General features: G+C 45.9%; 1 protein-coding gene across 3 annotated transcripts in view; it reads right to left on the bottom strand.

Annotated features, from left to right (window-relative positions):
- Positions 1 to 9,434: 9,434 nt before the first annotated feature.
- The window catches only part of LOC118288230 (glutamate receptor ionotropic, NMDA 2B), a 108,225-nt gene continuing 96,868 nt past the window's right edge, over positions 9,435 to 20,791 (bottom strand). For all 3 annotated transcript variants that reach the window (XM_047327946.1, XM_035614086.2, XM_035614090.2), the window contains one exon: positions 9,435 to 17,095. In XM_047327946.1, the coding sequence (XP_047183902.1) occupies positions 14,813 to 17,095 (2,283 nt within the window). In that variant the 3' untranslated portion in view covers positions 9,435 to 14,812. The remainder of the gene's footprint in view (positions 17,096 to 20,791) is intronic.

Below are 20,791 nucleotides of genomic sequence, written 5' to 3' on the forward strand. Positions count from 1 at the left end.
CACACAATCTGCTACAGAGCACACATCTGGAGAAGAAACGAGCAGTTCTGAACACACTTAATGCCCCCCACCACTCAGTCACAGTGTCCTCTCTCTTCTGATCAGCACTTTCTTTCTCCCACGAGCAGGTTCTTTAACAGATTAACAATTTTTGCATTTGTTTATGTTCCATCCACATTATTTCCATCCTATAGAGGAAAACTGTTTTTTAAGGATTCAAGCCCCCTTCATGGTTTGATCATCTGTGCGCAGGCTGTTGAAACGGCGACTGCATTCGATTCATTGCCTTTATCATTTACTGGTAATAGATTTCAGATGATGATAAAAAAAGAAAATTGAGTTCTTTTCACTGTGTTTTCGTCACAGGAAAAATCCCAAGGCCACGTTGGAGTGTGTGATGGTTGATATTGTCTTTCCAACCTACTATCTACTTACAGGTATTTAGATGTTTTTTCAGATCCTTGAATAAATATGAGAAAAACCTTCATATTAACAAGGTCCAACGCAACCCAGCCACGTAAACCCATGAATACTTTACAAGAAACGTTGCACGTGAGAGCACAGTGAATTGCCATTTTGACTATTTTACAGAAATTGTCTGGTTTTGTGCAAAAGGTCCGCAGTGTCCACAGGTCTGAGTGACATGCAGTCTCTCAGGCCAGTGAATGGGCAACATCAGCTGGAACATTGTTCTATAACCTGAGCGCGTCGAGCGATTAACAGTGGATAAGTGCCTGCACTCTGCTTGCTGCTCCCTCTGAATACAATGCATCCTCAACAGTCATTTTTACAGGAAAGTACGAGGCTCCGAGGTTCTTTCTGTCACTGATTATGCCCCACGGACAAAATTATCAATTACAAAATCCATTTTGACTGCTGAGGATTTGATAACATTTATAAGAATCTCTTGTTCCCACAGTGAAACAGTCACCGCCGGGGGAACATGAAGGCACTTGAAGGATAACAGTTTTTTTTTAAGTCTGTCTTACAACATTGGTCAGGTTCCCATTTGAACACGAGAACAGGTTTTGCTTGCTGCAGTTATTTAGCCAGTTCACAAAGACCCCCTTCCTATACTTATCCATTGTAAGTGATGAAGGACAACATCTGCACTCCTCTTTCTGCGCAGATATACAGTAAATTCCAAAGTTGATTTGAACGAGGTTTGAGTGGGTTTATTTCAATGGTTGACCTTGTAGATTATCCACTTGTATTATCCACTGTATCTCAGAAAAAGGGAATTTTGTACTGAAAATATATGGTAAGATAATCACATGATTTGTCTAAATCAGACAGCTTATAGTTCCTCTTCTGATTTTTTTTTAATCAAACATCCCCAAAACTATCAGTATTCCTCAAAACGATATATTCAAGTCAAATTGAATTGGATGTAACTATTTGTATTTGCAGATTGATGAATTTGCTAACTCCGCTCATCCCTTGAATGCAGCTCTAACTCTGTTTTGCAAACTAATGTACACTGTACAATGGTAGTAGTTATATATGAGCAGTTCAGACAGACATGTTGGAACCTGAACCTGACTCTGGAGACGAAGACAAAGAGCGAATTGTACAGGATCGTCAATGCATCAGAATGTTAACATATTTCATGTAGCCCGTCGTTTTCTGCAATGTAAAAAAAATAATAACAGTAATCGATTATAGGAGCCTGCCAGTTCCAAGGTTACAGATTTATTTCCCTGATGATATGTCACCAGGCTGTGAACCCATACCTTAAGATACAGTACACTGTCGTTTTGGTGCTAGTTTCACATGTGTATATTATGTTTGTGGAAGTAAAATTTGTCAACCGTTGATAACTTTCAGTTGATAGAAAAGCTGCGAAAATAAAAACCTTCACTGGTTAAGTTCACTCAAAACAAAAAACAAGCCAGGAAAACATTAGCATCCGGCAGCATCCAGTTCATATGGCAACAGCCAGTGACATGCCTAAAAAGAAGCAGTGATTTGCAGTTTCCCTGACGACCACAGGGAGTCAGAGTCATACAACAAACTAGCAGTTCTGGTGCTCACAATCTGCCCTGGCGTTGCAGCGTGAGACACAGCCAATCCATCAGTCCCCTTTGAAGTGTATGCTTCTTAAGTGATGCTTTGGTACAATTTCACAGTCTTTGATCCTTCTTCCTCGAGACTTTTGTCCAATATCACAATTAGTGTCCCACGGACACTGAGTATTATCTCAGCGGAGTGGCCGCAGCTTTGAAAACATAATTCTCAAGAGTACATGGAGAAATGAGATCCTGAACTTTGATTTCGCTCCTAGGTGTGGTGCCGCTCTCAGCCCAGCTCAGTGAAACTCTTACGGATCAAAGAGCATGATGTAGCCCGGCTGAAATACACTTGCAACGGCTCCATCTCAGTGACCTTATCGGTGACTGATAAAACAAAGATGTATTTTCCTCAAAGAGACATAATCAGTATGCGCTCTCTTAACCACCACTAAAGGAATCGCAGATATCAAATAACCAAAAAAACTACATGCACTCCAGAACTATGGTATACACACACACACACACACACACACACACACACCTTTGTGTGATCCTTTTGCTTGTTTACCGAAGATGAGAGGTGACATGAAACACTGAACGGATCTATTTTTACTGTAGGTGTCAACGGCCAGCAGGGAGCGCTCTCTACTACTGTCCCTCACCGCTCTCACATAACTCCCTCCTACACTGAGGCCGGCTGCCACACTCTTTTTTTCGTCTCCTAGCAACCTCAGAACCCTGCCTCCAATCACTACGGATACCGGGAGGGATGGAGGGAGGGTGGGAGAGTGTGAAAGAGGCAGAGGGGGACGAGGAGGAGGAGGAGGAGGAGGAGGAGGAGAAGCTGGCTAGGCTTGGGCATCAGCATCCCAAGCAGCAGAATGGAAAGTGTGCAGAGCTCGAGCGGCAGGTAACAAGTTGATCCCAAGGTTGGATCAAGCGGTGGATCGTGTTGGGGCGGTGGGGGAGGTGAATCATGAAGCCAAGGTTCTCGGGGCAGATATTGAGATCATAATTCAAATCAGCTGCACTACGAAGGAAAGTGATTTCCTCTGTCCAGTCTTTCTTGAGTGAGTGTCTCCTTTGCTTGGCCTCCACAGCTCATACTGACCCCCCCCCCCCCCCGCCAGTTCCTCCAGTCCCCTCTTCTTTCACTTTCACCCACCCTTACCTGCAGCCCATTAAATTTGATGGTACCATCATCATCTCTGTTCTGTCCTTGTGACTCATGGCAGGCCTCTGTGCTTTATTACTCCACTCTTCCTTGGGTGTCTGCACTCTCTCCAGTGATCTGTGGTCCTCTCACACACACACACACACACACACACACACACGGGACGTTCACACAGAACAAGATGTACACATGCATGCATGACGATCGTGCATGGCATCACACGTGTGTCACACATACTTACACCCGTATGCTGGAGATACCCCACACGCACACGTGACACACACCCGGGCCTTTGTGACGCTCTGCGTCTACACTGTGTCATGCAAACAGAACACAAAAATAGAACGCACACACATGCTCGTCACTCACAGTCACAACACACAGGCCCTCACACGCTCCGTGTGTAATGGGACAGTGACCCTAGACACCAGATCTCTTCCCCCTGTGGTGGCTGTCGTGCAGGGATGGGCCAAACAGATATGCGACAGCGCTTAGTCAGGGAGACTGAGCAGGTTGATACACATTGGACTGAGCGCTGACGGGCTGAGTGCAGTTTGAAACAGACGCAATATGATACTCGCTTAAATGTTTAAACGGGGGGGGGGGGGGGGGGGGGGGGGGTTGCTCATATTCGAACTGAATTGACCTGTTCAATTTCAAAATACATAGTCTAGAAGCGCAGCAGACCGTCTCGTCTGAAGTAGTTTGCCTCGAGATCCACCCTCAGCTTGACCTATTGCACGCTCTGTTGACCTGTCATTGAAGGAAAATGGAAGACTTGATTCAAAACGTCCTTTTTACTGAGAGCAAGGCACAGGCCTAAGTGACAGGCAGGCGTTATTAATACTGCTGTTTGAAAAAGTAACATTTGATTGCTTTACGTTAAGATAATAAAGTTGGCCGTCTTTAAATTTCTATCACAACAACATGATCAGTGTTAAAACGCCTGTTAAAAAAGACTGGTGAGAGTTGTGAAATTACGGTGATGGCACTAATAATAATTCGGTCAATATCAATAAACTCGTTGTACAACACCTTTCACAAGAATGTACTGCCCGTGCTTCCGAGTGCTGCCACGGCATCAGACAAACACATCGTCCTCTAAGAAATCTATTCCGGGGAACAGCGGCGTGCGTTAATACACATTTGCAAAACTGTATCAGAGATGGAGGAGGGAGAGGAGAAGGGGAGAGAACATGTGTATGTGTATTTGAATGCATGTGTGTGAGTGAGTGAGTGTGTGCGTGCGATTGATAAGGCGAGAGAATGCTGGCTGCTGTTGCCGAGGCAACCCCCCCCCCCCTCCTTCTTTAACCCCTTCTCCTCAGCACTTCCTTTCCACCTTCTGTCTTTTGCCGTGGCAGCGTTCTCTCACTTGTTGCTGTCCATGTCACTCCATCTGTCCCCGTCCGTGTCTCCATGAATCTTTCCTCCACACAAAAGCTCCATTCGGGAGCCACTGGGTCTGGTCGTGATTATTCATCCTCATCGTGTCGGCACACCTGTCACTTTGTCTGCACGAATGTGCTTCGTTGAACTCGGAGTCACTCTGCGCCAGAGGACAGGACCACAGTTGCGTGCAGTCACCGTACACATGTTACGGAGGATTTGACACACGCTGCAACAACATGATGACCCGCGTGTGTGACGGTGATTGAATGCCCTGAAGGACTAGATACTTTACATTTCACCACGGCCTCAGATCATTCTCCTTTTTGCTTTATGACACAATATACCTTGTTGCTAGGTAACCGCTAATTGTTGAAATGTAGGTAGAAAAGAGAACAGGTACAGGCAACGGGAGATAAACGCAAGAGAGAGAGAGCAAGAGACCGACAGAGTGGCGTTGTACTTATTGGTTAGACACAGACAGACGGAAAAAAAGGATCTGAGCAATTTTCTGCAAACCAATGAGTCTCTTAAGATGTCACATGTCACATGTTTCCAGTATAAAGTGAGTTGTTTCACCAAAATAGCAGCTTGCGTCATTGGATTCATGGTACTACAATACTGCAGCGCCGCCACTATTGTCATCTGTCGCTTTTACTCCTGCTCTCCCTGCATCTCTCTCTCTCTCTCTCTGTCTGTCTCCACAATCCAGTGAACTCTGATCCATAACTCAGAGGGCCCTCTTTCTTTTATTACTGTGACAGGCTACACACACACCCCCAACCACGCACGCACACGCACACTTCTCCCTCCATCCTAATAATTCACGTTGATGCACAATAGAAGTGTCACAGACTGCTCCTCGTCTCCAGCCCCTGCTCACTTCTCCCCGGGCACGACCGTCCCTCCATGTCTCCACACTCCTCCATCCACCCACCGGATGTCCCGTGCCTGTTTCCCGCCGGCCCACTTCCTCAGTTGTTCCCAGGTTCCTCATCACCCCCGTCACTATACTCAAACAGCCCATCGTCACCAGCTCCTCAATCCATTTATCTGCTTATGTTCTGTACCTGCCGTTAAACCTTACCCGCCCGTCTGCTTACCCAAACTCCTTCCCATTTGTTCCTCCATTGAAACAACTCCATTGCATCAACCTGTCTGTGCGTCTGTGTTTGTGTCCTCCCTGCCTGTGCTGTTTTCACCATGACAATAAGGGGTCAGTCAAAGAGAGGTGGAGAGACGGCAACACACATTTACTCATAAACAGCTCAGACTAATATAAGCACTTGATTATACAGATGATAAGATGTGTAGATGTGTTCTTTTGATTTTAAAGTGTTGTATATTTACAGGGACTGTTGCAAAAACCAAGCATCCAATAAAATTGGAGTTAAAAACAAGGAAACTTTACATATCAATGAATAAATAATAATCAAAATGACACGTTACAAAAAGTTCTGAAAGTCGCCGTTTCAGCCGGAGAGAAGGGAAGTCTGTCCCGACGTTTGCCGCCGTGTTAATAAAGGTACACTGTGTGATGGAGCGGACATTGGGACGGTCCCATTTGAGGATGGCCTTTGGTGTCAGTCAGTGTGATGTATCAGGTGATTGACGGGAGACCAGGAGGTGGAAAGCGACCCCCACTTTTCATTCAGATAAACCACTAACAGTAATAAAACACTGTGATGCCGCACTGACTGTGGTATCTCACATTGGAGGTGGAGCTGTTGTGCAACGTCACACGTGACTCTATCTCACTAATAGAGCTCATCCCTGTTTTCCCCCTCACACCTCACTCCCTCCATCAATAATTGAATGTCTTGCTTGCCTGTGTGACTGAAAAATTGATGTGGGCTAGGAGTGAGCGGTGTGTGTGTGTGTGTGTGTGTGTGTGTGTGTGTGTGTGCGTGCTGTTCCAGGGATGATGGATTGGGAGGTGGGTGTCATCATAGCTGGGGGGGGGGATGCTGCATGCAGGTGCAGGGTAAAGGCTCACAGGGAAAAGAGTGGGGCGGATAGTTTGCAAATAGAGTGGATGCCAACGTAGTCAGTATTGTTGTATCATTTAAGTGCACCTCCAGCAGGTACAGTATACGGCCTCACGCCCTCGCCGCGTTCTGCAGTGTCCAACACAACAGTGTCGGACTGTGTTCGCTTACTCTGCTCCTGTCAGGCTCCCCGCAGACCCCACAGCTGTGGTCTGTGCGCCGGCGCAGGTGAGAGTCTCTGCTGCGCCGTGCAGCCACTTCATGTCATCGTCACAGTTTGTTCTGTGTGAGGGAAGCTGAAAATGATGGTGAGGGGTCCTGAATGTGACTCCCTCTCCCTCTCCCTTCTCTCACGCTTTCCTCACTGTCTCCCACACAATAAATAATAATCAAAATCTGACGCTCTCCTCTCAACTCCGTCCCGGCTTCTCTCGTCCCTGTGACCCCTGTGTGTCTGAGAAGTCATGGTAGCTATGTGGCTCATTCCGCCGCTTTGGCTCAGATTGAAAATATCTTCACAACATTTGGATGGCTGCAAAATGTTGTAAAGACCTGTAGGATGATGAATCCACGTGACTTCTGGGCTGCCCTCGCTTTTTCTCCACTGACATCAGCTGGTTGACATTTTTGGACTGTGGACAGACATACGTTTTCCTTGGGCCACACTCTCATATCAGCGTTTTGACTTTTGTTCAAATGTTAAAGGGGACAAATGACTACTGACGAGGCGTGAAGTGCTTTCTGTCGGGGGAGAGGAGCTCCCTTTGCCCCGGACAATGGGCGTTTTTACTTGGCACAACTTACATACACAAGAATCCTGTTCAACACATTCGATGGAAGGGAACAAAATCGAAGAAGAGCATGTCTTTATCCTTCTGATCTACGAGGTGAACCAGCTCAAAAATCTTGTGCAGCCGCTCGCGCAGCGAGGCCTCACCGAGTTGTCTGTTGCTTTGAGAACCCTCTCACTGGCTACCAGGGATTATTAGAAACTGAAGCAGTTCTGTGAGAGTGTTAAGAGGGAGACCTGTGCTCATCTCAATCTTACACAACCTCACAACATCACAACAGAGACACACTGAGTGTGACGAGGATCCTCAGTCATCCAGGTCACAGTTATCCAAAGGGCGCTGAATCAGGAGCAACTGGACGTGGCTGTGGATTATTGAGGAGGTCTCACCTCTCAGGCTTCCTCAGTTCTGTTACCCCTGTAGTCCTCTTGGATGAGAGGTGAAAGGTCTCAAAGGATCTACAACCAAGTCCGGTTGCTCCTGATTCAGCGCCCTTTGGATTGAGTGAAGAGTTGATTTGCCTTTTGGACTGAAAACACAAAGTGCGTTAGGTCATTGGGGATGTGGACAGGAATAGAGTTGCTGAAAGCAAGACAAGCCCATCAAACCCCATGCAGATATACTGTGATATATTGTGACTATGGGGCACAGTAAATTGTTAACGCATCTTTCAGTCACTACACATAGGATGCGCTTGTTAAAATGAACAGCCTGCACAGGCCAGCCGAGTGCAACAGTGTAAAAAACCCACTCCGGATTCGTTTCTTTTTTGTGATGCAAAAGGTCAAAAAACACAGCATCACGAGAACTGCTCATCACACGCCTACCATACAATCTGCAATTTCAATCTTTCTCTCCGTCTCCACGAGGCATTATGATTCAAATTCAACTCATCCGGAGTTGGTACGTGCACAATTACCACCACGAATCCTGCATATATTAAAAAAAAAAAAGAAGAGTTTATTCATCTCCTGATAAATGCACATGATTTTAGTTTTGATTTCCTGTGAGATTGTTTGGCCTGTATCGTCCTTTGCAGAATGACCTGCTCCTTGTCCATACATTTAAATACATTTGCACAAGCTGCTCGGCACGAGCACGATATAATTGAACTCGGGGAGCCGCAGACTGCTGGAAGATGAATGACCTTCATCGTTTTCTTCATTAATTCCATATTTCGGATTTTCCAACATGTCCCGCCTCCCTGACCTCTGGTCTTAATAATGCATAATGAAAGACACGCACAATTTCACTGTTGTTCTCGCTGATAAGTACAGGTTACAAAAAAAAGAAGAAAAAAAGAGCATTATTGTGTTAAAGATCAGAAATACGAACCAGCTCCGTCTGATGCTCTTTTTTAATTTCGGAACACACGACAGTTGTGTTTGAGGACACTGGAGAAGAAGAAGAGTGTAATGGGATATCTTACTTGACAAGGTGTCAGGCGGGTCAACTGTTCTGCTGCACAGTGTGTGTGTGTATGTGTGTGTGTGTGTGTGTGGCGGTGGTGGTGGGGGGGTTAGCCTCGGAGAGCAGCCTGGGAGAACCCCGAGGGGGCTGGACGCCATCAGACGAGGCTGTGTTGAGCGCCAGCAGCAGTGTGGGTTGTGGAGGGGACAGACCCTCCCGACTCAACCATTCCACCACAGTCACCATATGGCCCTGGCTTCTCGGGCAGACCTCTCCTCCACTTCCTCTCCCAGGAATTCCCGCCAGTCAGGAGCGACAGGGCCAGCTCGTGCGTGACGGCAAGATCAAGTATCGGAGGGCATGGCAATGTCTGTGAAAGAAAGAGAGAGGAGGAAAGACCCTGCAAAGGTGTGTGTGTGTTCAGAGAGAGAAACTAAAGAAAGGAGGTATAGAGCTAGACAGACTGTGTGTGTGTGTGCGTGCGTGTTCACCGTGTGTTCGTGGTGGGCAGACACTCGATCAAAAGCTGCAGAGACGAGAGACATGCACAAGTACAACATAAATACACCATCCATATCAGACGGGTCAACAAAGTGTGTGTGCACGTGCATCAGAGACTCCAAACTCAGAGGGAAGCACGACGAAGCTTAAAAAGACTCTGTATGCCATGTGCATGAAACTTATAGTTTTTTATTATTAATACTCAACACTTCATCTTGTTCATCATGTACAAAGAGAAAGAATAATCTTATTTGAGCACTTATAATTGCAGGTGTCGGCATTATCCTTATTAGAAGTACCTTGATGATGGGGTTGGGTTTGTTTTTTTTGCAATTTTGTCATGATCTGGTTAATTTTGTTATTGAGATTACGTTGATCGTTTCCATACATAAAAAAGAAGGTAAATGTTTTCGCCAATACTCAGTATTTACACAACCTGTACAATTATTTGTTTTTGTGTGGTTTTTCTGTTTGTATGGTGTAAAAATTTTGGTATTATTTCAAAGAAAAGGGCCACAAAAAGAGAAAAAGAATGGCCAAGAATAATATTATGTATATCATTATGTATACAATTCATACTATTCATATGTTACATTTTTGTCAACCCACAGTAAATTTGTATCAGCCTTTGTAGTTTCAGTGTAAATGTGTCTTCATAAACGACTCCCTCTGGTGAAATACATTTAGGAGCAACCCCTTATGTCATGTCAGCACACAGCAATATTAAAAAAACAAACAAAAAACTGTACACGATTTAATAAAACTTCTGTAGGCATCAATATAAAGCAATATCAATACAAATGAATACGCATACACAGAAATTGTTTTTTTTCAATATTAGTGAACAAAGTTCTGTGATGTATTGGGGCGAACTGGAAAGTTAAAAGCTGCTAAATTTCATTGCCCTTCACGATAAATCAATCGAATTCACAGCATCGTCGCTCCTGTGCGCGTGAAGTGAGATCACACGGGTGACTCGTCGATAAGAATTACAGCACAACTCGTGTCCCCGCGAATGTTAGAGATGTTGTCGTGAAAAGAATACGAGTCAAATACCAAAAAGACCCCCAAACAAGTCAGTTGAACCGGTTTCAGCTGACCGCGTCACGCTGTGATTTGGTCCCAAGTGTCAGGTCTCCTGACAGAAAAGCACACGTCAACTGAGGTGATATTTAACATCCTCCACCTTCAGGATGTTCCAGCCCACTAACTTGCCACAACCATTTCTTTTTTTTTCTCGTTTTTTTTAAACCGTTTGAACAAATGCGTGGTGGCATGCTCGTGTGCAGAGAGGGGAGGCTGGGTACCACTCTCGCCTCAAGGCCGCCCAGTGCACGCTGGCTGCAGAGCAGAGGCCTGATGGCAGCACGTCGGCCAGTGTGGGAGGTGCACCTCCACTGTCCAATCAGTGGCTGTAAACTGGCCCGAGCTCGCCATCCGGAAAAAGAAACTATGGGGACGGATGCATTGGCACGTGCAGTGTACAGTGAGCACATCTTCTGCTTGGTCATACTGTTTATTGCAAATGAGGAGAATGAAACGTGGTGGCGTGTATGAAAAATCTGCGAACCTAACGCAGGTTAATGTCCGCACGGAAACATTTTTCACTTTTCAATCAACCCCGTGGACATGAACGCAGTTGAGGAGAAAAACAGAGGAGCGATGGATTTCTTTTTCTCAGGGCCATGGAGGAGATTAGGGAGACTTATTGGAAACAGTCCCGTACGGTAAGAAAAAAGCAGGGAAATAACTTCATATGTACACAACAAGATTACAAATTATTTTTTTTCCCCTCCATCTCATTCAGAGAAACAAGCAGTGAACAAAGTTGCACAAAAATAAATCAGAATCCATAAGCATTTTTCGTTTTTTGTCAGCCGTCAAATAACACAGTTTAGTATAATATGTGCGCTAAAGTATAAGAACAGTTGAATTCCGCTGAAGCAAAAAAACTGTACATGAAATGAAACATGACAGAATAAATGTTTCACCTTTCAATAAGGGGTTGCACAAATGCATTTCAGCTCCAAAATGGATTCTCAATAAGATGAAACGACGCTCATCCTCGCGCTGAAACCCTCAACGATATATCACTGGGAAGTCCCCAGTGTGCATGTGTGCGAGTACACGTGTTTAAATGTGTGTGCATGTACATGTGCGTGTGTGTGTATATATATATTTTCCTTTACCACAGTGATGTCTATCCCAGACATAGAAAGGGAACAGGATAGGCCGGGCCGACGATGGCTCTAAATTCTGTGTGCAATCATCATTAGAGCCCATGTCAAAAAAAACGGGCAACGAAAAACACAAATGTCTTGAAGGTTTTCCAACAAGGATTGCGGCTTAAAAATGAAGGATCACAATATACTGCCTCTATATGCAAATATCATCTATGTATACATGTAATATTGTATTACATAAATGTGAAGATAATTGAATTGATCTCAAAAAGCATGAAGAAGAGCTTACCTTAAAAAGAGAGATTCTAACACAATTCCAGGGAAACTTATCAGAGACTCCTAAAACTAAACTTTCCCCTTTGATCACCAAACGTCTACACCTACAATAAATTATCCTCGATTTCCAACACTTTAGTGAAAATAAGAACAAAAGCATAAGTCTTAACATAATCAGTATACTGCTTGGTGAACTATCATAATCAAGTAAACATGAGATTGAAAGAAAATGAGGTTTAATTATATCACTTATGATTAGTAATATTTGTGTTAACTATATTTTGCATATTTTTCTTTGTGTTTTTTTTGTTTTTGTGGATTTTTATTTTAGTTTTGTTTATTTCTTAAATTGCTGTAAAACATATTTAAAGTTACATCCTGTCTGTCTGTTTACTGTACAAAGTGAAAAGAGTTGTTAAATATATTATGTACAAGGAAAAGATCGGACATACTAATGCTGACACTGATTGATGCTCACTCCCAAGTCGCGCTTCGGCTCCATCTTATTTCCCCGTTGCGTTTCCTCGCTCACACCTTCTCGCTGACAATGGTTGACCTGAACGCTCGGAAATATGTGCGTATAAAAATTCCAGAGATCCCAATTTATTTTTATTGGGAGAGTCATTAATGGGTTGGGGGGAGGGGGGTTGAATCTGTTTTGATTTAAGGCTAACTTTATCAGTCTCACTTTCACATTGTTAACAGAGGCTGCTGAATTTATGAAGTCATCAGCAGGTCAGTGGTAGAAAAAAAAGCAAAAAGCTGTTGTCATTCAATCGTGACTTGCTTCCCTCCACACACACGCACGCACGCACACACGCACACACTGGTGCATTTAGATCAGGGTATAAGATAGAGGTACGCACTGACAAAGATCCCATTCTACACACTCCAGCAGCTCTAATCTCAGGCCAGCCCTCCAGCGCAATCTCCCGCAGCCCTTGAACTCCTGACACCACCAGCTAATCGAAGATCAGACCCTTAAATAACGAGTAGAGGCTTCCTTATTCTGTACAGTAATATGATGAGTCATCGTCAGACAGCTCGGGCTGGGGAGTGTGTGTGTGTGTGTGGGGGGGGGAGATGGGATGATAAGGCATGTCTTCTGAGTGCCTGAACCTACACTGAGTAAAAGGTCCTGTGCAATAAATGAGGCCTCTCCAGCTAAAAAGACTATGTACATTAGTCAAAGTAAAAGGCCAGAAAAAAGCTTTCGCGAGACGACCGCCTCTCTTCCCGGACGCCTCGGCCAGTGTTCACGAGGCCCCCTCTCAAAGTAGACATCCTCCTCAGCTCAAGCTTTCTTCAGCATCATTGTCAAGGGGCAGCAACACTTCTCCAACACATTTTGTAGCATTTTGCATTTCGACATAAAGGACAGTGCATATATTGTCTGGACAAAGCTTTCTGTGTGCGCCTCTCAGACCGCTCACGTGAGTGAAAAGTAATGCCTTCTGCGAGATACTAGTGAGAGGCCAGAAAAAGTAAGTGCCCGGTGACTGTTGGTATGTAACCTGAATAAAAGAAGTTGTCTAAAGGCTGCCGTGTTGTGAAGTGAGACCCATCGGTCTATCCGTGACAGTGGGACATCCTGAATTCAACCGCTTCATAAAGCACTGCCCACACTCGACATATGAAATTAAATTTACGAAGTTATAAAACGTCTCTGCGGCAACGTCTCAAGCGTGCTGTAAATGTTTACTGCAGTTCTGGCTCATAAATGTGGAGTGAACGTCCGCGGCAGCCTCAAAGCACGCCGGTCCGTCCTGGTGCCGCCTCGCCTCGTGTGAACTGGAGGACACATCCATCGGAGACCGTTAAGGCACGTCCTTCCTCTCAGCGTCTTCAGCTTGTGACGAAATGTGCTGCTCACAGTTACACAAGTTCAGACCGACGTAAAACTGTGTGTTTAAGTTTGTGTGTACTTATTTTGTAATGTCTCGAAATGTCAAGTACGGATCCATCAGCTCTAAACGAGCTCTTCAAGATCCAGTTATTTTTTTCCACAAGGAGCAAATAAATGAATGAGCATTAAGTAAAATATTCTTAAAAGAAGAAAAAGAAAAGAACAAGAGTGAAGGACTCTGGCTTGTTGGTTGTACAAGAGCAACCTTCCTGCTGTCACAGAACACAACTATAGATACCAAAACAGCAGTGAAATATTCATCCAACAGAACATGAAACAAGAAAAAGCTTAGTGATATCATAAGCTGTGTTGTCGTAATCAATACTAACATCTTTGTTATTCACAATGTCATCAACATTATTGTTGTTCTGATACCCTGTTGTTGTTTTTTCTATAAGAATATGTTATTATCATTCATGATTGTATTTCTCATAGCAAACAAGATCGGCTCTTTTGGCGTCAGGGATGAGGAGGAGGAGGAGGAGCTGAGAGAAAAGAGGAGAGGATGGAGGAGTGCGGGACGGAGAGAGGGATGGACGGGGCCAGGCTGTCTCCTTCCAGAAAGGGAGCGAGGGAGCGAGAGAGAGAAGCACCCGTCATCTCCCGTGTCGCAGCTCGGGCGAACGTGACGGTGTCTCCTTTCTGTGGTGACACAGGGGCAGATGGGCCGTCCACTTCTCTCTCTCTGCTCTCGCAGTCTTTCCTCATAAGCACTCGGCGGGAACGCTCAGACAGCCCGTGGAATCGCACCGGACTCACGCGTCCAATATCAATCTACAATGAGGTGTCGCCTCTTTGCGATGACAACCGAGTACATTGACTCCTGCCCCACCGGTGGAGGAAATGACGGACTCGAGTTGGGTGCGTTTTGTGAGTCGAGGGGGATGCTGATTAACTGTGTTTGCACTTAAAAGTAGAGCAGCGTTGGCCATTTCTGAGAGGGTAAACATTCCACATCTCCTCAGGGTGTCCTGATTATTTTACTATCCAGACTGTTTTAGTCTAGTCTCTACCTTTCAGTTTTTTCCTCCACAGTCTCTCATCTTGCCGTCTCAGTGTGGGCCAAGTTTGCAGTGCGCGAACAGCGTCTTTTAAAATCATCCCTGATCCCCTAACGCTGGATGCCTCAGTCCCTCTCCTCCTTCTTCCTCGCCATCGTCTGCCCTCCCCCTCCTTGTTCTCTCACACATCAGACTCAATGCTGGAGAGTTTCTCGTACACATGGCCATTGCTTCCATTGAAGGGACGTGGGGGGCCGACCCCCAGCATGGACCCGTGGTGGTTCATCCCACCGAGGCTGAGCTCTTTTGGGAACCGGGGGGATACATTGGACACCACCCCGGCCGTGGCAGATGCTGGCAGATATGACGTCGTGCTCATCTGGGCCCTGAATTCACTTCTGCTATTTTTGGCAACTTGTTGCTGCTGCTGTTGCTTTTTTATGTAATATTGTTTGGCTCCGTGCATCAGACACTGGTCATCCCCAAAGGTGGGTATAAAGGGGTTTTGGTTCACCCGGTCAGGGTAAAGCGATTTGGATAAAGAGAACGCTGCCCCACCTCCTCCTTCCATCAACGACCTATCCCTGTCTCTCATGTCTCTCTCTCCAACGGAGCGGCGGTGGAGGCCATCACCGCCTCTAAATAGGCCAAACGGTGAGCCGGGTCCTTTCCGGCCCTCACCGCCATAAAACAGCGGGTCCCTGTCTCTCTCCCTTTCTCTCTCCGAGCCTCCGTGACGCTCGAATATGTGTGCGAAGGGGCTGGTGCCCTCCATGTAGCGTTCTTTCTCCTTCAAGCTAACACTCCTGGGTGGGGGCAACATGCCTCCCATACCCGCACCACTCATCCCTCCACCTCCTCCTACACCCCCCATCTGACTTCCCATCCCACCTGACTCCTCCTTCTGAAGGTCGACAAATGCGTCGTACGAGTGCTGCCGCCTCAGTGGCTTGCCGAATCCTCCACTCTTCCTCCTCTGCTGGGCCTGAGGTTGAGACTGAGGACCAGCAACCATACCTCCTCCCCCACCGTTGCCTCCCCCCATCTGTTCCAAGAGGTGGTTGTTGTCCTCGCTGATATCGTAGAGATTTCCTGTCTTTTTACAGCCCTCGCAGCGCATGCAGGTTGCAGAGCTGGGGCGGCTGTTTCCTCCTCCTCCCGAGGACCCGCAGCTCATACCACCACCATACCCGCCACCACCCACTCCTCCGTGCATGGACATCTGCTTGCCCCCTCCTCCCCCGCTAGCCCGACAGTTCCTGCACTCCCACTCTCCCCCTGCCAACCCAGATCCTCCCCCACTCTTGGAATCAGACTTTTTGGGTTTGCTCTTAAGAAAGTCATCTACTGGAACCAGAGAGGTGCAGGCCCCCACAACCCCGTCTCTATTCCCAGGGCCCTCTGTCAGGTCCACATGCTCCCACTGTGGGACGCCTTCCTTGGGCCGAAACTGGTCCAAATAAAAATCCCTAACGCTCTCCTTTTCTCTGAAGAGATAGGAGTTCCCATCATTGTTTCCACTTCCTCCTCTCTTGCGTTCAGTGGGCAAAAGTGGCGGGGAAGAGCGGTGGCCGTGGTAGTGGTGGTGGCTGATGTGGTAAGGTTTCCTCCTGTAGCCCAGCTCAATCTCGTCCAGCTCCCGTCTGGACTTGGCAGAGGCCGGCCTCTTTTTCAGGCTATCACGGTACTTTTTGCGCTTCTTGGCATTGCCCTCCAGGTTCCCGTAGGTTACAGTGTGCGTGGAAATATCTGAGACATCTGAGCGTATATTCCCATCCTCCTCTCCCCTCCCTGGACAATAGCTGTGCCCAGGGATGTACGTGGAGCTTGAGGCACCTCCTTTAAAGGAGAACTTCCCGTACAGGTCTGGCAGGCCTCCCTTAAATCCCTGGCCTGAGGGGGGAGTCTGTCCAGCCAGCAGGTCAAACTTGCTCATGTTCCTGTGGGTCAGTGCAGAACAGGGCTGGGTGGTGAAAATAGGAGCCACGCCACCACCCAGGCTGTCACAGTCAAACATGCCACCCTCCAGTGAACTAGCACTTCCCAAGCTCCCGGGTCTGTTGGGAGGAGGTCCATTGAGCCCTAGCGTTGAGCCATGGTGATGCAGGTAGTGGTCCTGGTACAGATTGCTGTCCTTCAGGTGGAGGTTGCCAAACGTCCTCTCCACTTCACTGATGTAGTCGCTGAACATGTTGTCCTCTGGTATGTAAGGGGGCTTGCAGTCGGAGTGGCCGGCCAAGCTGCGGCGGTGCTCAGAGATGTCATACACAGAGGATTCACGGCGGATGAAGTCCAGAGCGCTGTGTGGCGAGCCGTTCACCCCCGACAGGGAGGCCATGTTCTTGGCGGTGCGTAAGAGGCGCATAATGTTGGAATGGGTGTTGTTCATGGTGCCTGATGGGGAGTCCAGCGCCGAGCTGCTTTTCTCCTCGATCTGCACCCCGTGGATACAGCTGTATATGCCCTGTTTGGGGGAAACACATTCAAGATAAGATATAAGTTGACAGAAAGAGTTGATATACATTTACTTTGCACCTAAACAACCTACCTTTTTGACCCTAGACGAAATATAAAGTGAAAGCATAAAGCGTATTGCTGTCAGAATCTTCCCTAATACATTGCTGCATATCCTGTAGTAAGTAAAAACAGATCTACATGTAATTCCAAGACAATGATGTGATATATGTGCCCGTGTGAGATAAAGCGAGACAGTGCCAGTGAGCACACGGGATGAAGATTCAGAGAGGATAGTGTGGCTGGATGGTGCATGATTTATAAAGGCAAAGAGGCTGTAAAAAACCCTGATCAATACCTCTAATCAATGTGATTAGAATTCAGCTGAACAATATCCTCCGGCAGTTATTATACACCACAGTTCCACGACCCCTTGGCGCTGCTGATCACAACACAATCCCCATCCAAAGACAAAGGCCAAGCCAAGGAGACAACGACTGAGCATTTCCAGTGACAGAAAGATAAACTGCCCCATTTGCATTCCGTGATGTACGATACAATATTCAGACAGAAATGGATGTACAGAGGATAGCAAACCAGGCGTGACAGATGGGGATGGTAAAGGAGCGGATCAATGCCTAACAATGATTTTACTCAGTTTTTCTGGACGTCTGTACACGGCTGTGGCAATAAATGGAGAGAATCCACTGTTAAAGATCAAAGCGCAGATGACCCCCGCCCTGCTCACCACTACAGAGGTCAGGACTGTGCCAAGAGGTCAGGGGTCAGCGGCCGTCAAATCTTCTCTGCTGTTAAGCTATGACTCTTCAACATTTGTTCCCTTTTATCCTCTAATATGACTCGTTGTCCCTGGGTTCTCCCTTTCTTGTAGGTAATTAGCTTCATGGACAGTGCCTGCATTGTCGCAAAAATGCCTTCCTCCCTCATTCCGGTTGTGCAGATAATGATGTACCTTTTTTTTCTATTTCATAGTCTGTCAACAGCCAAGTATGTAAAGCTTGATAGAGAGGTGGACAAATACAAAATTACTCAAAAGTATTCAAGAAATGTGGGATTTGAGTGGGAATCTTGAGGCGGTGGACAAACGTACGCATTACACTTCAGTTTTTTTCCCCCCACTTAGAACCATCTTTCGATATTTATCTGGTCTTTATCTGTCGCGTCTGTGTTTCTTTTTTCCATCTGCCTGTTTACACAGTTTGTCATTACTTGATCTCTTTTGTTTTTCTTCTTTTATTGTCCCGATTACATCCCCACCTGTTGTACAATCTGTCGCTGATTTTCCCCTCCTATGACATCATCCTGTCTTTGGCTGAATTTTTTTCCACAAACACAGGCCTCAATCTTTTGAGACTCTGTCCCTGATGGGTTTTCACCGTCGCAGGCGCCAAGATTGTGTTGTATTAAGCAATGATGGTGTTGAAGGGCAAGGTCAGACGGAACATTTGTGCAGCTTTTAAGCACTTCCCCTCAGACACAGACCCACTCAGAGCAACAACCACGACCGGGAACAAGAAGTTAATACTGTAGTGCATCAAATCTCAGACATTTTCACTGAAGTGATTCCTGCTTTGTATTCAGCATCAGATTTTGTCGACTCCACATGCCCACATAATGTAACAGTTGGCAGATTGCTGCCGGCCCGGTGCTACAGTGGCTGATTATTTGGGCAAAATACGTTTACCAGTAACTGTGGCTTGAGGGTTCCTAAGAATTTTTCAATCCACCAGGGGATCGCAGCAAAATCTGTAAGTGATTACACTGGTACAGAGAGGCAGGGGATCAACAAATAACTTGCTGGCTCCTATGACTGTTTAGATACTGTACATGTAGAAGCTCATAATTTAATACTGCCCGTGTATGGTATGTGTATGAACATAGACAGGATGTGATGAGAGGACTGTGAAAATGGGGGTGATTATGCCTCCAATACATTTGCTATTCTTAAGTCATTAGAAGCTTTGAATCAATATAATTAATTTGTTTCAGAGTTGCAGGTGGGACCTGGAGGAGCAGGTAGCCAGGGGAGAGCCGCTCACAAAGCTGCTGAGCCGCTCCGAGGGAGCGAATGCTAACAGACCATGAAGCCATGACCGACGCCACGTGACTGACGCCAACCGTGTCAGATGTTTAATTTTTTACACTGCCGGGCTTAAATGTTAATAGCGGCAATAACAATAAAGTTTATTGGATTATGCTGTGAAATTAAAAAAAAAGTGGAATCAATCTGAGCGGCAGCGCAAGAAAGAAAGAAAAAAAGTAATGGAAGAAATGGCCAAGGCTGGAGGGAATGCACTCGAATAAATGAGAAGGAGACAATGTAGTGTTGCGGCCGAGGGTTGTGGGAAGATAATAAATGATAATTTCCGCTGTTGTTGTTTGGTAATGCCCGAGCTCTGTGCTACACATGCAAATTAACACTCTCAATGAATATTTCTCCTAAATATTTCAACATACTGAATCATTTGGCTTTATTTGTGGACACAAAGTGATCTCTGTAAGTAATTTCTGTAAATGAGCGCAATCACTGAATGTTACACAAAGCATAATTGCTCCCAGATCCAGTTCCCGTACAAATGATAACTGTGTAATAATCAAAAACAACACCAAGCAGCCTTGTCTCTGGAAATTAGAAGTCAACTGACATTTGAGCAACTGGTATTTTACGCTCATTTTACACAAACAGACACGGACACGCACACACAACCACAAACAAGGCAACAGCAATGACAGAAAATTAGCACCATACAAAATAATCAAAGTTGGGCACTGGAGCGTAATATTAGAGCAGAGAGGGGAAAATGTGATGTTTTTTTCTTTTTTTTTTCTTCCTGTAGCCTTGCTTTCTCGGTACAAGCATCCCCGGCACCACAGCAGCACATCAAATGGAGGGAGGGAGCAGCAGTGTGTGGCTCCGTGCCGTAAATTAGCCACGCGGTTTGGCCTGCGGCGGTTCACCTTCAGAGGCACACAGTGAATTACACCGGAGCCATGTCAAAACAATTGGAATGCAAATCAAATACCTCGGGGTGACTTTGGTCCCCTGGGATCCAGTAATCTACCCTGCCCGGTTCTCTGGCTGATTTTAGTTGAGTGAAATATTGATTTCGGCTCAACATTTTGTAAATGTTTACCTCACGGACATCAGAAAGGCCTACGCGTCAAGACAAAAAAAGAGAGAGCTCCTATATCTGTTTGTACTTTGGAAGCGGAAATTTGCTTCGGGTTTGTCATGTAGGTTACATTCAGCATGTTGTAAGCCTTGAGGAATAAAGCGCTTTCATTTCAGAGACATTAGTGACGATAAATCTGAGGATGTAGGGATGAATAAACAAGTAATGAAGGTGACTTTACAGACATGGAGGACTCGGTGACCCAGAGGTTGGAGATTTACAGTATAACCTATTTGGATGTTTTGCACCATGCTACTTCCCCCATGAGTAAAACCAAACAACACAAACTTGATGATCTGTGAAAAAACATCTTTTAGAGCACGAGTGATGTGCCTGTTTTGGCTATTTTCTTTCATGCATGTCAGACAGGGCCGACAATAGTAATCAGGATTTTAGTTCACCTCGAAATGGATATTCAGGTTGTGCAAGCAAATTTTCAATGTTGAGATTTTGCCGTGTGCTACTCTACGCAATACAGATATATAAAAAAACACAATTAAAACCCACTTCGC

This window comes from Scophthalmus maximus, chromosome 17 (assembly GCF_022379125.1).
Source record: "Scophthalmus maximus strain ysfricsl-2021 chromosome 17, ASM2237912v1, whole genome shotgun sequence".
Classification (NCBI taxonomy): domain Eukaryota; kingdom Metazoa; phylum Chordata; class Actinopteri; order Pleuronectiformes; family Scophthalmidae; genus Scophthalmus; species Scophthalmus maximus.